The 23,719-nt window shown below is 38.7% G+C and overlaps 1 protein-coding gene across 1 annotated transcript in view; it reads left to right on the forward strand.

Moving 5' to 3' along the window:
* The first annotated feature begins 5,701 nt into the window (after nucleotides 1–5,701).
* The window catches only part of st18 (ST18 C2H2C-type zinc finger transcription factor), a 177,493-nt gene continuing 159,475 nt past the window's right edge, over nucleotides 5,702–23,719 (forward strand). The window contains exon 1 of the mRNA XM_060824030.1: nucleotides 5,702–5,724. Coding sequence (XP_060680013.1) covers nucleotides 5,708–5,724 — 17 coding nt within the window. The 5' untranslated portion in view covers nucleotides 5,702–5,707. The remainder of the gene's footprint in view (nucleotides 5,725–23,719) is intronic.

Consider the following 23,719-nt stretch of genomic DNA (forward strand, 5'->3'; position numbering starts at 1 on the left):
CATCTGGATTTATTTGCATACCAATTTTTGTTCCTATCCTTTACCATTTAAATAAAATTCTGTTATTCTGTTTTGCTTACCAAAGTGAACAGCTTCACACTTATCTATATTATTTACCAGGTTACGCCCATTTACTGAACATGTCTAGATCAAAATACCTCTTTACAGTCTTTTCACCACTCATACTCTCACCTGTTTCTGTGTAATCAACAAACTTGAAAATATTACACTTGTTCCCTCATATAAATTAATGGTATATATTGTCACAGCTGGAGTCCAAACACTACACCATGAAGAAACTTCATTCTGAATATGACCTATTTATTAATATTTTCAGTTTCCTGTCTACTGAACTGTTCCCAGTCCATGATATTATATTGCTGCCAATTACGTAGACTTTGATTTTGTCCAGTATCTCTTACGTGGGACTTTGTCAACATGATTTCCATTTCATAAATCTATGTTATCTCTGTGTGATAAAATTGGCCTTTATAAGTGTCATGTTATCACATTCTTTATAAAAGACTCCAGCAATTTCCCTTTGACTGATGCTAAATTACCAGTATCTAATTCCCAGTTTGTCCCCTCTATACATTTTTTTAAAAAGTTCTCTTTCCCAAAAAACCCTTCCTTCCCCAAGTACTTCTGGGAAGATGTGTCACGTTGTCATCTTTGTGTCATCTTCTGTGAAAACAGAAGAAAAATATTTGTTTAATTTGCCATTCCTTGGATTACCAATTCTCTTGCTGTTGATTGTAAGGGGCCCTAGTTATGGATTGCACTACTTTATTTTCTTTTCCAATCATAAATTCTCTCACATAACAGTCGCTTTCTTTCTGAAAGATTTCTCATAATAAGGTTATTAATTAACTCCATTTCAAATCATAAAACCAAATCTAGGATAATTTACTCTGGGTTGGTTCCTCAACATGCGCACGTCCATCTTGTACGTACTCCAGGATTCATCTGCGACAGTATTATTGCCAATATGATTTGTTTAGTCTAGATGTAGACTGAAGTGATTACTGTATCACCTTTGTTGCATACATCTGTAGTTTCCTTTTTCATATCATCCTCCACCTCACTATTACTGTTTGGAGACCTATAAACAACTCCCTTGTTTTCCACTCCTTGTTGCTTCTGAGCTTCCTGCACACTGATTCCACATCTAGATGTCCTGAGCCAATACCCTTTCTCCATATTATACTTAATTCTCTTTCATGAATAACACCACCTCATCTTTTCCATTTTCCCCGTTCTTCCTAAAGATTGAATACTCCTGGATGTTAGATTCCTAGCCTTGGTCACCCTGCATTCATGTTTCCATAATCAGAATCATATCTTGCCTGTGTACAATTATTTGCACTGTTAATTCCTCTATCTTATTGCGAATTCATTCAGGGATAATACTTTTAGATTTGCCTTTTTGACATTTCTACAAGCTTTTTTGTACTCCAGCTCAGTTTGCTGCTAGCCCTTGTTTCTTTTGCCTTCTATTTTTCTATCTTTTATTTCCATTTTTGATTCCCTCCCTCTTATTTCCCCAACCAGGTTCATTTTACCCTTCCACTGACCACCACTATTATATGAGTGAACACCCTGAGAGAATATTGTTTCCGGTCCAGCTGGGATGCAGCCTTTCCAGTTTGGTCTGTACCAGCATTTATTGCTCATTCTTAGTTGTTCTTGATAAGGTGGTGGTGAGGTACCTTCATGGACAGTTGCAATTGATGTGATATAGGTAGACCCACAATGTCATTTGGGGGAGTGAGTGCTATGATTTTGGTTCAGCAACACTGAAGCCGATATATTTCCAAGTCAGGATGATGAGTAGCTTGGAGGGGAAATTGTGAATGTTTGAGTCTCCATGTATTCTCTTCGAGGTGGAGATGGTCATAGAATCATAGAATCCGTACAATATAGAAACACGCCATTTGTCCCAACAAGTTCACACCAATCTCCAAAGAACATCCCATCCAGACTCACCCCTTACCCTATCCCTGAAACACTGCATTTCCCATGGCTAATTCACCTAATTTACACAGCCCAGAACACTATGGTAAATTTAGCATGGCCAATCCACCTAATCCGCACATGTTTGGACACTGGATGAAAACCAGAGCACCTGGAACAAATCAGCACACACATGGGGAGAATATGCAAACTCCACACAGATAGTCACCTGAGGCTGGAATTGAACCCAGGTTCCTAGCACTGTGAGGCAGCAGTGCTAGCTGCTGAGCCACCCTGCCTTCCCATGGTCTTGTATTTGGGAGGTGCTGACTGAGGATCCTTGGTGATCTTTTGAAATACATCTTGTAGATAGTACAAACCACAACTCTTGAGCAGTGGTGGTGGAAGGAGTGAATGTTTGTGGATGTGGTGCCAGTAATGGGGGCTGCTTTGTCCTGAATGGTGTCAAGCTTTTTGAACATTTTTGGAGCTGCACTCATCCAGGCAAATGGGGAATATTCCACCACACATCTGACTTTGTGCCTTGTAGAAGATGGATCAAATTGAATGAATTAGCAGCTAATTAACACATTGCTAAATTCACAGGCTGCTCTTGGACCCTCAGTATGTATGTGACTGGGTCAATTCAGTTGCTGGTCAGAATGATTGCAAAGTTTTTTGTATGTTTGGGTCTAAATTCATTTGGTCTCCTAAAGTAATGTTGCTCAAATCAAGGAACATTCTGCAAAAACTCTTTTTTGAACAGTTCAATCTATACTGATATTCTCTCCATACTAGGTAAGAGGGTTTCTCCCTTCCAGCTTTTGTTATTTAGTCATGTAACTCCTCATAATTGCCTCATTGGCATCATCATTATGTATGTTTCAATGTTAATCTCATTATTATAGCCCCTGTTCATCTTGAATAATAGAAAAACAGTTCTATGAAAAGTATGATGAAATGTTTTAGAATATTGTTTATTTAAATCATAAGCACAAAACATAGATGTTAATTCATTTTACTTCTGTAGCCAATAGTACGATGTAATGTATATATGTACAACCTTACATGGAATAGACTGTCTCGTGGAAAACATTATAAGGCATAAGATAGAATTTCACAGACTCTGTTAGTGTGATGCAAATAGCTAAATGCACCAGAGCATAAAAATATAATTTTATTCAGTGATGTGCCATGAAGATCAACTGTGGCATCTAAATACATAGATAGATGCCAGTTTGTCTGTTCTGTATTGGACTTGCTTATTTACAACTGAATCCAAAATCATTTCCTTCAGTGGTTCAAATTTATACAAACTGTTCTTCTAAAGCAAACAGTCAATTTAATGTTAGCTTTTGGTATACTCTTCTGAAATGTTTGTTTGTCTTCTTAGATTTACCTGTGTTACAGAAGTTATGAAGATATGGAAAATGGTACACTTTGTAGGTGCCATATACCAAAGAAATTTTTTCTTTTCAATGTTGATGTTTTGTGATGCTCAGATAACAAATAATTTATTCTCCTTTTGCTCATTTCACAGCTTTCTAGTGCATAATTGCAATCATGGCCTATGAGATGCACTAAGGTGCCATATATCATTTGTCAAAAGGAGAGCACTTACCATGTAAAGCCTGACCATTCAGCATTCTGTCTATCTAGTCTCCCTCCTAACCCTTCCTATTCATATACCCATCCAGATGTCTTTTAAATGTTGCAACTGTACCAGCCTCCACCACTTCCTCTGGCAGCTCATTTCATACATGTACCACCCTCTGAGTGAAAATGGTGTCCCTTAGGTCTCTTTTATATTTTTCCTCTCTCACCCTAAACCTATGCCCTCTAGTTCTGGACTCCCCCACCCCAGGGAAAAGACCTTGTCTATTTTCCCTATCCATGTCCCTCATGATTTTATAAACCTCTATAAGGTCACCCCTCAACCTCCGACGCTCCAGGGAAAACATCTCCAGTCTATTCAACCTATCCCTTTAGTTCAAATCCTCCAACCGTAGCTACATCCTTGTAAATCTTTTCTAAACCCTTTCAAGATTCACAACATCATTCCAATAGAATGAGATGAGAATTGCATGCAATATTCCAACAGTGGCCTAACCAATATCCTGTACAGCCACAACATGACCTCCCAACTCCTGTTCTCAATACTTTGACCAATAAAGGAAAGCATACCAAACACTGTCCATGACACCTCCAATGTTGATGTAATCTGCAAACTTACTAAATATTCCTCCTGTGTTCACTTCCAAATCATTTATATAAATGAAAATAATCAATGGACCCAGCACTGATCCTTGTGGCAATCCATTGGTCACAGGCCTCCAAGCTGAAAAACAACCCTCCACCACCACCCTCTTTCTTCTACCTTTTGAGCCAGTTCTGTATCCAAAAGGCTAGTTCTCCCTGTATTCCATGAGATCTAAACCTTGCTAACCAGTCTCCCATGGGGAACCTTCTCAAACACCTTACTGAAGTCCATATAGATCACATCTACTGCTTTGCCCTCATCAATCTTCTTTGTTAGTTCTTCAAAAAACTCAGAGCTGAAAATGTGTTGCTGGAAAAGCTCAGCAGGTCAGGCAGCATCCAAGGAACAGGAAATTCGATGTTTCGGGCATAAGCCCTTCATCAGGAAGGGCTTATGCCCGAAACGTCGAATTTCCTGTTCCTTGGATGCTGCCTGGCCTGCTGGGCTTTTCCAGCCACACATTTTCAGCTCTGATCTCCAGTATCTGCAGACCTCACTTTCTCCTTCAAAAAACTCAGTCTCAATAAATTCTGAGCTATGTTGTTAGAGCCATTTTTTTTTCAAGTAAGACTTTTCAGACTGTTTCAGTGAATGTAAAAAGATTCCTTACAGATCTTATCTTCATCAAGACTATAAAATTGTTTTTATGTCCTAACCAACATTTTCACTTAATTAACACAATTAAAAATAGATGGACATGTCAGAATTCATGTGGTGCTATGTGATCTTTCTGTGCACAAAGTGGTTACTGTGACTAACCCTCAGGGATGATCTGTTGACTGTGAAATATTTCTGAGTCACTCTGAGGAAGTGAAAGGGGCTGTATAAATATGTTATTTATTTAATTATTCAATATTATCATCTAAAGCTCATATTCATCATTTTTAAGTGCTTTCTTAGCTCCTTAGAATATTAAAAATTGAACAAAACAATGAGCCATAAAAATTAACTTGAATGATAACATTGTTTAATAGTTTAAAATATTCTTACAAAAATAGCTTTATGGTTCTTTTAAAATAACAGATGAATTGAACATTTTACTACTGTTTTTGCACATTATAATCTACAGTTCTCACATCATTGATGTATTATGCTAAAATAGCTGAGCAGAAACTTTTAAAACTGAGCTATAAGTATTAATTTGGCCAACACGAGAGAAACTGGTACATTATGTACCATAACCTTTCAAAGTGCTTTGGTAATGTTGCTACTAGAATTGAGTCTGATATCATAGACAGGAAAACTGTAATGACTGTATGTTACATCACTTGGAATTAACTGTGTATCATGAATCAAACATTCCTAGTTAAATAAGTTTATAATGACTTACCTGTTAACATATCTGTGAACTTAAACCCACCAGTGGTTTCAACACTACAGCTGGAGTCATTGCAGAGAGACAGGCACAAACAGCAAAAGCCCTTGTAGCCGAAATGAAAACTTACCTGTTTTTTTCTTCTCATGTTGCCTCTGTTGACAGTTCCAGTGGAGCCCATGGCACAGGAGCTGAGGTAAGAAAGCTCTGGATCATATAACCCCTCTTACCATTTGACACAGTCATAATTATTTATTGATTACCAGAATGCATTGTGGAATTTTAATTATCCACAGAACTTCTGAAAGCTCACAATATTTAACTAATAAATTAGTGATAAAAGACAATTCACAGGTAAATAATGAAGCTAAATTAAAATGACAGTAACACTTGCATCAAATGATCATTACTATTCCAGAAGAAACATTTGAGCAGTTTCTTTTAGTCCTCTATTTCTGTACAATATATGGAAATTAAGAATAACATGAGATACAAAATCATGGAAAAAACGCATCTGTACAAACCAATAAAACACTTTGTTAGGCTTTCTCTTTTTAAGAATCTCAACTTTAATAATTAGACAATACATGTGCACAGTGATGATAAATAAGATTACTACAAGGCATTGATTTAATCTGAGTAGATTTCAACTAAATTTAAACAGTGCAACCCTTAAATGCCTATTTCCATCTGAAGAACATACCAATGTTGATAATATTATTGGAAATATTGTACTGATTGGATGGCAATTCATCAAAATATGGATCAACAAATTTTCTTCATAAGTTTCCAGTTTGAAATCAACAGAAACTCTGAGAAACATCTAAAACTCAACTGCTAAACATTATGTCCCCAAATAGTGCTGGAAAATACAAACCAAAGTTTGGTACTTAGGACATGTCTTGTGATTACAAGATGTAAGGGTGACTAAAACGTTTGACATAATGGCCCTAAATTTAACGAGTACTTTCACTTGTAGCCACTGCTCAATTCTTCTGGCTGGAACATATGCTTATGAGTCTGGTGATGGTAAGGGCAAAGATTGGATTTGGCTTTGATTCCATCATGGCTGAAAGGCCACTTAATATTGACTGACCAGATTCAAATAGGCTTCGGAGCATGGCACTAGAAGAAGGTTGGCATCTGCGAAAGGGCACTCTGCAAGTATTGGAAAGCTAAGATAGGCAGAGTTTATAACTGTTTCCTGAGCAGATGTCAAAGGTTATATGCTACCATGAAGTTTATCATGCTAGCCATATTTTTTTTTAAAATGTATGGATGTCTTTTCAGAAAATATGCAATTTATTTATTAAAAATGCACATTAATCTAAAATTTTCCATATAATTATTGTGGACACTTAAGAAATATTACATGTTGTTTCATTATTATTTTCAAAACCATGTTAAATAATTTCTGTTATACCAAGAATGACAAGACAATATCATTGCTTGAAGTAATTTTGTTTGTACTGATGCTTGAATGGTAGCACTTCGGAAAAAGCATTTGAAGAGTAAACACTTGGATACATGTATAGATGAGGCTATAATTTTTAATGATAGGCAATATATTTGTACATATTTTATAAAATTAAATAGACCTTTTTGTGGCACTCCAGACTTTTTTTTCATTTCATTTGGTCTTTCCATGCACTTACTGGGTGCCTAGTTGGTTGCTAAGGTTGCAGTCTCCTTGCTCCATCAACAAATTTACCCTCACCCACACACAATTCCAACAAGACTCATTTAACAATGGACAAAATAGAGATATGTTAACCTCCCTACTTAGTATAGGGATGGTTGGGCCAATTTCAGAACTTCCTATGCCTTCCAGGATGAGATCAGTTAACTTTGCACAAAATGAAATTATTTTGGACAAATCAATCTGCCCATGGATTGGGAAAAAAAAATTGGGTCACCTAACAGTTTACAGGGAGGAAGGTAATCTCGTGTGACAGCAGCCTTGCTTACTTAAAAGCAAAGTGAATAAACAGCACTGTTTCACCCACGAAGGACTAAATGTATACATAGCCCTTCCCCAAAAAGCAATGGATGCAGAATCTTTAAATATTTTAAGGCAGAAGTAGGTAGCCTCCTGTTTACCAAGAAGAACAAAGATTACTGGGAATATGCAGGAATATAAATTTGACGTTAACATAAGATTAGCCATGATGTTATTGAATGGCAGAGCAGCTCAAAGGGCTGAGTAGATGACTCTTGTTCCTTGTTCATATGTTTGTATTTCAGTTGGACCATTGACTGATACTCAGTGACTCTTAGGTGGTGCATGCAATAGAATCGGGTCGTATCCAGATGACAGGACTACAGTTTACATATCTAAATTGATCAGGTGGCTGCTTAGTTTGATATTTATCATTCAATAGTTCAGAGACTGCTGAACTGGTGGTAGCCACAGTGATAGAAGGATTGGGATAGTATGTCCTTTACAAATTCGTCAGTTACAATTATATTTTGTCAGGTAGGAGGCCTCAAAATCTCCCTCTTAAGTTTCATCTGAAATAAGGTTGGTCCATTGAGAGGTTAGACTGGCATTCTGGGTCTAAAATAATATCTATATATTTAGTTCATCACCACAAGAGGAGGAAAAGCAGCCTGATTCTGACCCTCCTTCTGATTTCACCTGGTTCGTTATTGAGAAATATTTTGCCTGTTTTTTTTTCGCTGCTATACACCAATGGCTGGAAAATGGTTGAGATGGAGCTTGAATATGTTGATGCTCCAGCATGTGGTATTGAGGAAGTATTTTCTGTTTATTATTTATTTACTTATTAGACAAAACCTTAGGTGCATTACTGATCACACAAGACATTCAGAAAGATAATATTCTGAACAATCTGATGAGCAAAATAGCAATTATTTAAAAGAATTAGTGTTGCAAATTTGAGAAGTACAACAGGCGGGAATTTTTTTTGATAAGATGCAAACAATGTTGGCAAGGTCAATTTTTGTTACTTATCCCTAATTGCTATGAAGATGGCGGTCTTTTTGAACCACTGCAGTCCAGTTAGTGTAGGGACTCACAGGGGTGTTAGGAAGCAATTATAGGATTTTGACCTAGCAATGGTAATATAGTTCCATGTCAGAAAGGAAAACTTGCAAACAATAATGTTCTCTTACTTCTACTGCCCTTGTCAATCTGGATGGTGGTCGAGATCGGGGTTTGTTTTGGTATGGTGAATGGAGCCTTTGAAAGTAACTGCAAATTATCTTGTAAATGGTATGCACTGCTGCCATTATGCATCAGTGGAGGAAGGAGTGAATGTTTCAAGTGTTAAATGAGGTACAAATGGAGCAAGTTTTGTTGTCCCAGTTGATGTGAAACTTCACACATCTAAGCAAATAGCGAGTATTTCAACGCATACTGTCAATGTTCATCAGTGATGCACAGGAGATGAAGTATTTGCCATGGAATTTGCATCCTCTGGCCTATCCTTAAAGTCATAGTATCTCCATGATAGCTCCAGTTAAATTGTGAATCAGTAACTACTCCAGGGAGTTGTTGGTGAGGGATTTGTGATGGTAGTTGAGCTCAAAAGTAGCCAATTAGACTTTTTTTTTAGAAATAGTCAATGCCTTACATTTCCATCATGTGAGTTTTCCTTGTCACATATAAACTCAAGTTTAAATGTTGTCCGGGTCTTCTTACAAGTCAACATGAACCAGTTTTATATCTATGAAGTGGCAAATTGTGTAAATGTTAGCAAACAGCCTGACTTCTGAGCTTATGACAGAGGGATGGTCATTGGTGATGTACCTGTAAATAGATGGGCTTAGGACAGCGCCTGGGCAATTCCTATAGGTAATGGAACTATTATTTGAAAAAATAAATGGTTGACATGGATCTCATTGTTGCACATTTTGCCCAAGTAGTTTGTTTGGTAGAGAGGAGTCATGGCCCATTAAGCCCTTACCACCAAGTAACTAATCTCCAGTTCATTATGGTGGCTTGGATTTGGTGGGAATAGTTAACTAACTAGATCAGCCTCATGACAACTGTCATGATTGTGAGCATTCACCAACTTTATTACTTACACGTGATTACATTTCAAGTGAAATATCATGAGGTGTCAGCATTTTTTATACATCTCCCTACTAAGATGTAGCACATAATCATGTGAATATGGTTGATGACTGCTTCCACTTTTGGGAGTTCTGCTAATCATGTAAATTCAAATGGTGACTAGTCCTGCATCTCTCCGAATTCTCCAAAGTTTTCAGACACAGAATTTGTACTACCTCCCTGATGTAGTGAGAATGCAGGGGCATTTAATTTCCATAGCCTTTGGCCACTCTATCCCTCCTGCTATGTGGTTTCAAGTCTGATTGTAGAGATTGGCACAGGTCAGTCATCAATTCCTTAGTAAATATCTTAGACACTGATCCTGATTGAAGTGGAAAATGTAAAGAGCCTTCAAGCCAACTTAGATAAGTTGAATGTATGAATAAATATATGACAGATATACTGTAATGTGAATAATTATGAATTGTTCACTCAGTAGGAAAAAAGATGAATGGCACAGTATTCTTGTTAAATGGCATTTGATTGCAAAATGTTGATATCCTAAGTGGCCTTGTTCACCAGTCACAGAAAACAAATCAGCAGACATAGGGTATGTTGGCCTTCATTGCAAGAGAATTTGAGTATGTGAACAAGGATGTCTTAAGGCAGCTGTGCAAGGTCTTGGTGAGACAGGTTCTGGAGTATTTTATACAGTTTTGGACTCCTTACATCAGAAAGATTGGGCCTGTCATAGAAGGAACGCAGTGAAAGTCCATCAAATTTATTCCTTTGGTGGCAGGCTGTCATTTAAGGAGAGATTGGGTCAGCTGGGCATATATCCACTGGAGTTTAGAAGAATCAGAGGCTCATAGAGAATTCCAAGAGGGCTTGACAGAATGGAAGCAGCACTGGTGTTTCCCTTGTTTGAGGGAATATAGGGGTTATAGTCTCAGGCTGCAGAGTAGGACTGAGATGAAAAGACACTTCTTCACGCAAAGGTTGGTAAACCGGTGAAAGTCCCTACTAAGTCAGACCATGGAGACCAAGTCACTGAATATATTTGTATTGAGGCAGTAAGTGCAATTGGAAGAGAGCTTGGTTTGGTTTCAAGCTAAATAATCATATTGAATGATGGAGCAGGCTCAGTGGATTGAATGACCCATTCCTGCTTCCATTGTCTACACTTTTATGTAAGAATAATTTAATAGGAATTGCAAAGGTCCAAAATGGCAGGTTGAATGTCAAATTAGAATGAGCTTAATTATAGGAATCTGCGCTGAGAAATCCCACCCATACTTTCACGCACACACACAGAACATCTAGCACCTTCCCAATCAAGACTGAACAAGCAGTTTGCATTGGAAGTGGCCAGAAGCAATTCAGGCTAACAATTGGGATTTGTAGCATTGACACTGCTCACAGCTCAATTGTGTTCCCTAAATATCTCATAGTACTATTGGAAGAAAAATCAAAAGGTTTCCTCAAGTCCAGGTCAATGCACATCATTGTCATAGAGTTATAGAGATGTACAGTACAGAAACAGACCCTTTGGACCAACTCATCCATGCTGACCAAATATCCTAACCTAATCTAGTCCTATTTGCCACTACTTAGCCCATATCTCTCTCAACCCTCCTATTCATTTACCCACGCAGATGCCTTTTATATGTTGTAATTGTACAACCTTCCACCAGTTTGTCTGGCAGCTCATTCCATACACACACCACCCTCTGTGTGAAAAAGTTGCCACTTAGGTCCCTTTTAAATCTTTCCTCTCTTGCCCTAATACTATGCCCTCTGCTTCTGGACACCCTACCCCCCCCCCCCCCCCCCCCCCCAGGGAAAAGATCTTGTCTGTTTATCTTATCCATGCCCCTCATAATTTTATAAACCTTTATAAGGTCATCCCTCAACCTCCAATGCTTCATGGAAAACAGTCCCAGCCTGTTCAGCCTCCCCTATAGCTCAAATCCTCCAACCCTGGCAACATCCGTGTAAATCATTTCTGAATCCTTTCAAGTTTCACAACATCTTCCAATAGGAAGGAGACCAGAACTGCATTCAATATTACAAAAGTGACCTAACCAATGACCTGTACAGCCACAACATGACTGCCCAACTCCTACATTCAATGCTTTGACCGAAAAAGGAAAGCATACCAAACACCTTCTTCACTATCCTGTCTACCTGCTACTCTACTTTCAAGGAGCTATGAACCTACACCCCAAGGTCTCTTTGTTCAGCAACACTCCCCAGTACCTTACCATTAAGTGTATAAGTCCTGCTAAGATTTGTTTTTCCAAAACGCAGCACATGACATTTATCTAAATTTAACTCCATCTGCCACTTGTCAGTCCATTGGCCCATCTGGTCAAGATCCCATTGTACTCTGAGGTGACCCTTCTTCACTGTCCACTACACCTCCAATTTTGGTGTAATCTGCAAACTTACTAAATAACCTGTGTTCACTTCCAAATCATTTGTATAAATGACGAAAAGCAATGGACCCAGCACTGATCCTTATGGCACATCACTGGTCACGGGCCTCCAGTCTGAAAAGCAACCCTCCACCACCACCCTCTTTCTTCTACCTTTGAGCCGGTTCTGTATCCAAATGGCTAGTTCTCCCTGTAATCCATGAGATCTAACCTTGCTAACCAGTCTCCCGTGAGGAACCTTGTCGAATGCCTTACTGAAGTCCAAATAGTTCACATTTACCGTTCTGCCCTCATCAATCCTGATTGTTACTTCTTCAAAAACTCAATCAAGTTCATGAGACATGATTTCCCATGCACAAAGCCAGGCTGACCATCCCTAATCAGTCCTTGCCTCATGTAAATCCTGTCCTTCAGGATTCCCTTCAATAACTTGCCCACCACTGCTGTCAGGCTCACCGGTCTATAGTTCCCTGGCATTCCCTTACCACCTTTCTTAAATAGTGGCACTACATTTGCCAACCTCCAGTCTTCCGGCATCTCACCTGTGACTATTGATGATACAAATATCTCAGCAAGCAAACCAGCAATCACTTCCCTAGCTTCCCACAGAATTCTAGGGTCGACATGATCAAATCCAGGGGATTGATACACTTTTATACATTTCAAGACACCCTGCAACTCCTCCTCTGTAATATGGGCATTTTTCAAGATGTCGCCATCTATTTCCCTCCATTCTTTTTCTTCCATGTCCTTTCCACTGTAAATATTTATGCAAAATACTCGTTTAGTATCTCCGTCATTTTCTGCGGCTCCATACAAAGGTCGCCTTGCTGATCTTTGAGGGGCCCTATTCTCTCCCTAGTTACACTTTTGTCCTTAATGTATTTGAAAAACCCTCCGGATTGTCCTTAATTCTATTTGCCAAAGCTATCTCATGTCCCCTTTTTGCCCTCCCGATTTCCCTCACTCGATCTATCCTGTCTATCCCTGACATATACTTCCTTCTTTTTCTTAATCAAACCCTCAATTTCTTTACTCATCCAGCTTTCCCTACACCTACCAGCCTTTCCTTTCACCCTGACAGGAATACACGTTCTCTGAATTCTCGTTATCTCATTTCTGAAGGCTTCCCATTTTCCAGTTGTCCCTTTACCTGCGAACATCTGCCCCCAATCAGCTTTTGAATGCTTTTGCTTAATACCATCAAAATTAGTCTTCCTCCAATGTAGAACTTCAACTTTTAGATCCAGGCTATCCTTTTCCATCACTATTTTAAAACTAATAGAATTATGGTCGCTGGCCCCAAAATGCTCCCCCACTGACACCTCAGTCACCTGTCCTGCCTTATTTCCCAAGAGTAGGTCATGTTTTGCACCTTCTCTAGTAGGTACATCCACATACTGAATCAGAACATTGTCTTGTACATACTTAACAAATTCCTCTCCATCTAAACTTTTAACACTATGGCAGTTCCAGTCTATGGGAAAAAGTGAGGACTGCAGATGCTGGAGACCAGAGTTGAAAAGTGTGGTGCTGGAAAAGCGCAGCAGGCCAGGCAGCATCCGAGGAGCACAAGAATCGACATTTCGGGCATAACCTGCTGCGCTTTTCTAGCACCACACATTTCAGTCCCAGTCTATGTTTGGAAAATTAAAATCCCCCGCCATAACCACCCTATAATTCTTAGAGATGACTGAAATCTCCTCACAAGTTTGTTTCTCAATTTCCCTCTGACTATTAGGGGGCCTATAATACAATCCAAATAAGGTGATCATCCCTCTCTTATCACTCAGTTCCACCCAAATAACTTCCCTGATGTATTCCCAGGAATATCTTCCCTAAGTACTGCACTAATGCCATCCCTATTCAAAAACACCACTCTTCCTCTTCTCTTGCCTCCCTTTCTATCCTTCCTGTAGCATTTGTATCCTGGAACATTAAGCTGCCAGTCCTGTCCATCCCTGAGCCACGTTTCTGTAATTGCTATAATGTCCCAGTCCCATGTTCCTAGCCAGGCCCTGAGTTCATCTGCCTTCCCTGTTGGCCTTTTGCAATGAAGTAAATGCAGTTTAATTTATCAGTCCTATCATATTCTCTGCTTTGTTCCACCCTGCCCTGACTGTTTGACTCATTCCTGTTCCCAACTGTACCAGTCTCAGATTGATGTCTTTCCTCTCTATTTCCCTGGGTCCCACCCCCACCCAACCTTACTAGTTTAAATCCTCCCGAGCAGCTCTAGCAAATCTTTCTGCCAGTATATTAGTCCCATTCAAATTCAGGTGCAATCCATCCTTCTTGTACAGGTCAATTCTACCCAAGAGATTCCAATGATCAAGAAATATGAACCCTTCTCCTTTGCACCAGTTCCTCAGCTGAGCATTCATCTGCTCTATCCTCCTACTCCTACCCTCACTAGCTCATAGCACCAGGAGTAATCCAGATATTCCTACCTCAAGGACCCCCTTTTTAAATTCCTGCCTAACTTTCTATGTTCTCCCTTCAGAATCTCATCCTTTTCACTTCCTATGTCATTAGCTCCAACATGCACAGTGTCTTCCTGAAGGTCCTCTCTCCTTTGAGAACATTCGTACCCTCTCCGAGATATCCTTGATCCTGGCAACACGCCATTCTGATTTTTCACTGCTGGCTGCAGAAATGTTTGTCTGTGCTTCTGACTAGAGTGTTCTCTAACACAATTGATCACTTGGAATCCATTGTACCCCTCATTACATTACAGCAAATCTGGATCCCAGAAACTCGACTGTTGGTGTTACATTCCTCGAGAATCTATCACTCCCTACATTTTCCAAAACAGCATACTTGTTTGAAATGGGGATAGCCACAAAAACTCCTGCACTACCTGCCTACTCCTCCTACCTTGCCTAGAGTTATCCTATCTACCTGGCGATATCTGCTGCTTTTCTCCCTTCCTATAACTGCCATCCATTGCACCCGCTAACCCTTGTAAATCCCTTATTGCCTCTAACTGCCACTCTAACCAATCCATGCTATCCGATGGGATTTGCAAAAGACACTTCCTGCAGGCATAATTATCGGTAACATGTAAGCTCTCCCTAAACTCCCACATCCAACAGGAAGAGCATATCACTCCATTAAAGGCCATCTTTGCTCCTTCACAATCTATAGACCCAGAAATTAGCACCATTGTTTTGCTCTAAAAAAAACAGTACTTCAGGCTAACTTAGTATTTATGGTTTATATTTTTAAAATGTAATCAAGAGACAGATCTTAATAAAACAGATAATCAGGAAAGAACTCACTCTATTTACTACTGTGGACTTACAGTAAGGTTACACATTAAAACTATGCACTTATCTGCTCCTGTGCTATGAGTTCTCCCACACAGATTCCTCCAAGGTCAGCTATGAATTTTGCTGTTTGTTATTTTTTCCTCGATGCACTCCAATGTCTAGAGATATGAGCTCATGAACTCAAACAGCAAAGGCAGTAGCTGTGCAGATTCACTGCTGTGTCAGTTAGCAGTGTAGGTTTCTTTCTCTCTCTCCCTTATTGGCCTCGTGGTCACTGACCCTCATCTGTCTTCCTCATTTTAAAAGTGCTGGGGGTTTAATCTTTTCCCCCCAAAGTTCCAAAACAATACACTGCATAGAAAACAGTAATTGCTGCTCCTGGAATTCGAAGAGATCACCTCCAACACCTAAAATACCGCAAAAAAAAAGTAGCTCTTACAGCCACAATTTTTTCCCATCCTCCATTTTGTGTTACCCAGAATCCTCTGTCCTTCAACTAATTTCATCAAGAAGCAGGCAGTGATTCATATCGTGTCACTGATGTGAAAACTGGTTTCTGTAAATCCTTTAAAATCATCGTGCTTAGAAATAATTCATTGTATATAACATATTTCTGGATGTTTCTGAGATTGTAACAAGGTGCAACAATACTGTTAGTCTCTTTCTCTGCTCACTGCTTCACCATTTTTTTAATTTGACTTGAGATTTATTCTGATTTGTAGGTGGATTGGTGATCTTGGTTTGTTTCTGTATTTCGGTTTTGACCCTCTGTCTATGCCTTTGCAGAAAGATATGCCATTAAATAAATTATTCCCATTGTATTTTTCAAGAAGTTACAAAAGTAAACAACTTATATGATTTTGTTGCAGTTTGGTTGATGACCTTTGACCTTTATAGGATATGAGTCAGTCAGTACCATGCTGTGCATTTGCTGTTTGCTTGGCACAGAACTCCTGCACAGGTTGGAGTAGTCTGTACATTTTAAAGGTTAGAACTAATTTATGTTACTGTGTCTTTGAGCTTTCTATACAAAGTTAAGTCTGCTTCTTCTTCCTGTTCTTCAGCAGTAGAAATGCAAACAAGCTTACTGACTGTGTCTGGCAACGTTCCATGCTAGATCTGCTTTAAAAAGACAAATTACGATTCAGAACTAGAGTCAGAAGCCATAGGATTTTAGGTGGGCATCAACTAAATTTGGAACAAGCTGAAAACTCTGTATTCCTATGGACCAGGTACAATTAATGGTAAAAGGGGGTCATTTTAAAAGTCCAGTTGGAAAATCAAATCCAGTCAAAGTCCTGAATTTGATCTATGCTGTCAGTATCAAGGTTCCCAGCCAGAAGTGACCACTTGAAAACTGACTCTGAATCCTCAATGTCTGTAAACTTAGAATAAATAGGAAACTGTAGGCCTTGAAGCTTGATACAATTCAAGTGTCAAGTAATTTATTCAAAGTCTTATTTTCCTGTTTGTCTTCTTTCCCTTTTGTAACTGTTTAGACTCATACTATCACCAATTGACTGAATGATAGTCATGTCTGTGGATCTTTTTTCCTGTAATAGACGCTTTCTGTAACTGCAGTACAATAAACCAGAGCATGTGCAACAGCGGGTGGCATGAATAGCTAAAACAACCACTGATGCAAGGTTTATACTCACTTTGCAGTGAATGAGAGTAGTTTGGGAGAAACCCAACAGTTATTTACCCCTGTCTCTCATATACAACAGTTACATTTAGCGACTGGCTTCATTCTGATGTAAGCTATGGTTCTATTCATATCTCTCCATCTGTAAACTTAAAAAAAGTAATGGATATATTTGGTAAATTAACAATAGGAAAGAAAAAGGAAAGAGAGAAAGATAGATAGACTGCCAGACAGATAGAAGGTAGATAAATAGATCAATAGCCAGACTGAAAGGCAGATAGAAAGACAGACTGGTGGATAAATAGATACAGACTTACATATATACATACATAGGCAGACAGGTTGACAGACAGACAGATAGGTAGACAGACAGAATGGATAGATAGATAGACAGACAAACCGGCAGACAGACAATTCTCTCCATAAAACATCTGAAGCTGAAGCCATCTGAAATTACACAGTTTCTTTTCTTCCAAAATGAGGATCATCCACTACCCATGTGAATAAAAAAGATAATTTCTCTTGTAGTGCTAGCTTGATATTTTAGTTTAGCTGCATCATCTTTGCCAAGTACTTTCCTCAACAAATGCATCATTGCAAAACAGCCTTTTGTTTGACCGCCAGTCACATCCGATGTCTCTGCTGCATTTCCACGAACAGTGACAAGATAGCATGTGAATTCTGCCAACATCTCTGAAAAAGTAAAATAAAATATTCCAGCAGCTTCAAGAACTGATTATTTCCTGGAATGGCAAATGTTTTTTAATGTTTGCTGATGGTCCATAATTCTTTGTTTCTCATCTCTCCCAATGGAAGCCATACTAAGGAGTACCAGAAAGGAGAAATGCTGAACTTAATGCATCGCCACAAAATCTTATGTCTCTGAAGTCCTATTTTCATCAACATTCTCTTCATTGAAAAAGGTGTCATTACCATAGAATTTAGAAAATTGCAAGCAACAAGAGGAAGGCACTGATTAAAAGTTGTGGTTGATCACTTGGGGCAGTGTGATGGAGGGTACTGAATTGAGTCATCCTGGACCTAACACCTGGGAGGTAGATCTTCTATGTCTTATTTGCAGATTGCCATTATAATTGTAATTTGCTTTCTTTTGAAGAATTTCACAAAATCAAATTGGATCACAATTGGAGTATGATGGAAATCATAGCTGGAATTTATTTTTGCACAGGCTCTGCCCAGTGGCTTTATTAAGGGAAATACTTGTGTTTTTTTAAAATATCTTATAGCCATTTACTCTGCTCAGTGCAAAATTCTGTGAAGTAAACAGGTTCTATGGATTACAAATGACCCAAATGATTCATTTTGAATTTGTTCTGCCAATAGGTTAGTTGGCAGATTTGCAATGTGTTTTCAGACCTGAGAATTGTTTCCCCAAGGCACATGACACAAATATTTCTCCATTTAAAGCTGATGAATTGCCAAAGTATCATAGTACTTTAAAATAAGTCATCAATGTACTAGCCATGATTATCACATTTCCAATTTCCTGAAATTGAAGTAAAATCAAAATTGGAACTTCACAGTTTTAATGTTTCTAAATCATGAAGTTTCTCACTACATTGTATTGTAATTTTCACTGTTCCTGTCTTTTTGAGTGAGATCTGTAATTTCCCACTGTCTTCTAGGACTGACATCTGTTTATATGTGAGTATTGAGATTGCCAGTGGGAAGTGTTACCATTCCTGTACCCTCTGTTGCTTGCATGACTCAGAGATACTGTTGATGTGGTATCTTTTAAAGCAGAACACTGCAATAGAACTATGGATCCCAAAAACAAGGTTTGTTTGTTATGTGCTTGTGTACAACAGCAAAGTGCAAGTAAAAGAGGCTTATATTGCAACACAATGAAATTTGCTCTAACAATTTTCATACAATACAAATAACCAATGTGCACATAGTTTCATCTATGTTTCACAGTAAAACTACATATTAAGACATAAAAATATTTTTGCTTTTCTGTGTTAAATCTTTTTAAATCAGTCTTGAGCTTTTAATGAACTTGTAAGAATTGATTCTGTCTGTTTTAGAAACAGTGTGTTTTTTTATTATTAGAGCCATATTATGGCTGTACACTCATTTATAACCAAGAAATACTGAAGAGTGCATATTTGTCAAGTACAGTTATTGTAATAAGCCACTTGGTAATTTATTTGCACCACTTTCCTCACCGGGATAGCACTGTTGTCTCACCGTGCCAGACACCCGGGTTAGATTCCAGCCTGATGCAACTGTCTGTGAGGAGTTTGCACATTCTCCCTGTGTCTACATGAGTTTCCTCCGGATGCTCCGGTTTCTTCCCGCTGTCCAAAGATGTGCAGGTTAGGTGAATTGGCCATGCTAAATTGCCTGTAGTGTTCAAGGATGTGTAGGCTAAGTGCATTAGTCAGGGGAGTGTAGAGTGATGGGGTAGGGGAATGTGTCCAGGTGGAATACTCTTTGGAGGGTTGGTGTGGACTTGTTGGACCAAATGGCCGTTTTCCACACTGTAGGGATTTTATAACTTTAACATGAAATCCGTGGGATTTGAAGTTTTTAAGAATATTTCCATTAATAATGAAAAGCATTGCTCTGTTAAAATAGTTAACAAAATAAAAGCTGTAATGTAAAACATTCAGTATCTTAAAGGTGATTTCCAATATATTGTTAATGATAAAATAGACAAGCTAACATATCAATAAAAATGTTCTTTACTTCCATATTTATATGTCTTGATTAACATTATTTATTGTTAATTATTTATACATTGATCAAAACTCAATATACAGTTTAAATATTTTCTGGGAAGATAATTTTAATTTGAGAGTATTTCAGGTACATGTTAGAAGTATCCACTCAAGAACTTTTCTTTCCAGTGTGGTCTCTACCAGAGTTGGTACAGCCAATTCAAAAATTACAAATTTGAAGAGTAGCTGGCTTTTAGTGCAACCTGAATTGATGATATTCTTTATCAACCTTAAAAAAAAGCCTTCAAAACTGGCCAGACCTTTGGAGTGAATTCACTACTACTGGGTGTTTTCATCAATTGCTTTCATTTGTAAGATCTGTAAGTTAAAGTCAAATGATTGGGAACAGTCATAAACTCATTTTGAAAGATTTTGATTTTTTTCATTGTGAAGGAACAGACCACTTTATCTTAATCTATGTAGAAAATTGATTCCACATACATTTTGGACGTCATTTTCACCCATTTAAAATGTAGTGAATTGTGACTGAGATTTTGAATCCTTATTTGTTGTGAAGAATCTAATCCAACTGTTAAAGTCAGACTTTATTCAGTTGTAACTCTTATATCAAAGAACATTTTAAAATAATTTTTAACAGCCATGTTTTAACATGTTGCCTGATTGCACTAGTTCAATCAAGCAGACTGCTATGTTCTAGATGGAGTCAACTTTCTGAAGTGTTGCTGGAGTTGCACTTATTTAGGCAAATGGGAAGTATTCCATTCCAACCTGTGCCTTGGAAAAATTGGCAGGATTCAGAGAATCAGGAGGTCAGTTACTCGCTGCAGAATTCCTAGCCTCTCACCTTGTAACTATAGTATTTATACGGTGAGTCCAGCTCAGTCTCTGGTGAATGATGACCCCCAGGAGATTGATAGTGGAGGATTCAGCAATGGTAATTACTTCCATTATTACTGTTGAATTGCAATTTATAATGGTTACATTCTCTGTTTGTTTGGAGGTGACCATGGAGATGGTCTTGTATTTGTGTGATATGAATGTTACTTGCCACTTCCCAGCCCAAGCCTGGGTATTTTCCAACTCTTGTTGAATTTGCACATGAGCACCTTTAGTATTCTGAGAAATCATGAATGATTCTGCATATTGTGCAAACATTGTCGAATATCCCGCTTCTGCATTATGACAGAAGAAATGCTATTGATGAGGTAGCTGTAGATAATTGGACCTTGAGCTGAGGAAAATGCTGAACTACAGAGAACTGTAAATCTAAAAATAGATATTTCTGTTAGAAATAGATGCAGAGGAGAAGAGCAGAAATAGACATCATTAATAAAGTATAGTTGCCAACAAAGTCAACAGGGAATTCCATTCTTTACCCAAAAAGTGCTGCAAATGTCCCACAGAAAAGAGGTAAAGCAAAAAATTCATAGGCATTGAAGGAGCAGTTAGACAAATATGATAAAGAAGTATAGATGGCACAATGGTAAATTGAGATATGAAAAATAGGAAATGGCTTGAATTGAACATAAACACCACTATGGACTGGTTGGGCTGAATGGCTTTATTCTGTCCCATTTAATCTGTGGCAATCAACAATGGCTTTCACGTTCTTAATGTGCTGTTAAAGTGCAATAAGCCTATGAATAATCTTTGTATGTCTTCTGTATTATCAGATTTGAGCTATGATGCAAAATCAGAGGGTGGCTCCTGGGTAACAAGGGTTGTCTGCTTATCATCCAGTTCTGGTGCAAATCGCAGCATGCAAATAAGGAGGCCATACTGCTGCATGGTATTGCTATTGAACAGACCACAGCTGCTTAAGTAGTGCTTCTGCTGCCAGGACCACTCTGCTGAAGGCCAATCGTATTCACCAGAGAATGTATCATAATTTATGATGGTCTGCTGAATCCTGCAGAACATTGCCATCATGACTGTACCATCCTTCCAGCATGAGCAAGTCAGGAGCAGGAGAACAAAAGAGGAGAATGAGAAAGAGAGGAGGGAAGAAATACATTTCTCTTTCCAGCTACGCCGGCTATGATTGGTCTATCAGAGTGTCTTTTTGGCCGTAAAGCTGAAATATAAGCAACCACAAAACAAATATTCCAAACAAATTGACCAGTATTTCCGCACAAAATTTGACTAATCACTTTTGTGCATTTCCTTAGTACCTGTCTTGCAAGTGACCTTGCCGATACTGTTCTGCAGTGTTACCCCTGTGACTGTCATCTAGTTGTGAGTAGATTGATAATTTTCAATATGAGAGGCTAAGACTGATATGGAAGATTTTCTGTAACAGCTCAAGGTCTGCACCAGTTGGGCGTTGCAAACTGAAATCTATTGGCTGACAGTCAACAATTTGTGTTATATTTTTCTTGGGATGTGAGCATCACTGGCAAATCCAGCATTTATTTCTCATCTCTAATTGCTCTGGAAAAAGTGGCGAGCTGATGAACTGCAGCAGTCCATGTGGTGTAGGTGGTCCCTCAATGCTGTTGGAAGGATTTTCAGGATTTTGACCGAGTGACAGCAAATGGATGGCAGTATAGTTCCAAGTCAGCATGCTGGGTAACTTGGAGCTGATTATATTGCTCTATGTCTGGTACTTTTCTTCATCTAGTTGATCGACAGTGCAGCTCTGGAAGGTCTATTGAAAGAGCTAGGGTGACTTGCTGTAAATTGTCTTGTTGATAGTAAACTATGTCCACTGTCCAATAAATAAGATGGTTAATGGAATGCCTATCATACTTACTGTTTTACCTCTGATGACATTATGAGAAAATTTCGATAGAAAAGACTTTAATCCATTGGAGTTCACAAGAGTAAGGTTCAATCTAATTAATTCAATCATATAAGATCCTGAGGGGTCTTCGCAAATAGCATATGGAGAGAATCTGGAAATAGGGGACGACTGTTTAAAGGATCACCCATTTAGCGTGAACTATAGAACAGCCCTGCACAGGAACAGGCCCTTCAGCCCACCATGTCTCTGCTAACCATGATGCCATTCTATACTAATCCCATGTGCCTCCACATGATCCATGTTCCTCTATTCCCTACCTGTTCATGTGTCTGCACGCAGCGGCTTCCCGGTGCTTTCTGGTCACCTGCAGCAGCCTCCTGGCGTGACATGTCATTGGCGTGTTGTGGACCAGACACTATGTGACAGTGTGGTCTGCTGTACTCAATTTTTATTTATGTAATGCTGGACATTTTATTTCTCTACTGTTTAAATCTTGTAACTAAAAAAGCGGTGCCTAAGTGCTTTTGTGTCTAGGTCAGCACTGTAGTTGACATCGTATAAACTTGTCACTATTCTCATTGAGTATATGTGACAATAAAGGCTATTCTCTTCTCTTTGAAGTTAAGGAGGAGGTGATGGCTTAGTGGTATTATCACTGGGCTGATCATGCAAAGACATAGGTAATGTTCTGGGCAGCTAGATTCAAATCCTGCCATAGCAGATGGTGGAATTTGAATTCAATAAATATCTGTAATTGAGAGTCTAATGATGACCATGAACCTAAACAATAATTGCTGGCCTGGCCAGCAACACCCTCATCCCTTGCATGAATAAAGAAAAGCCTCTTAAGCTTTGCTAATGAATATATTTCTATCACTTCCCCTGGCAGTGCATTTCAAATACCTTCCTCATTTGGTGTAAGAAGACGTACCTTGTACATTTCCTTTAAACTATTCCCCCCTCTTACTTTAAACCAATGCTACATGATATTTGACATTTCCACCCTGGGAAAAAGACTCTAACTATCCACCCTATCCATGCCTCTCATTATTTTATACAGTTCTATCATATCACCCCGCAGCCTCTGGCGCTCTAGCAAAAACAAACCAAGTTTGTCCAATCTCTTGTTATCACTAATACTCTCCAATCCAGGTAACATATTGTTTAAATCTTTTTTGCACCCTCTCCAAAGCCTTCACATCCTTCCCATCGTGTGGTGACCAGATGTGTGCACAATACTCCAAATGTGGCTTAAGCTAAAGTCTTAACACAGCTGCCCCATGACTTGCCAACTTTTATGCTCAAAGTCTCATCTGTTGCCACTTCCCGCAAGCTATGGACTTGCTCTTCAAGGTGCCTCTGTATATCAC

Source organism: Hemiscyllium ocellatum, chromosome 4 (genome assembly GCF_020745735.1).
Source record: "Hemiscyllium ocellatum isolate sHemOce1 chromosome 4, sHemOce1.pat.X.cur, whole genome shotgun sequence".
In the NCBI taxonomy this organism is placed as follows: domain Eukaryota; kingdom Metazoa; phylum Chordata; class Chondrichthyes; order Orectolobiformes; family Hemiscylliidae; genus Hemiscyllium; species Hemiscyllium ocellatum.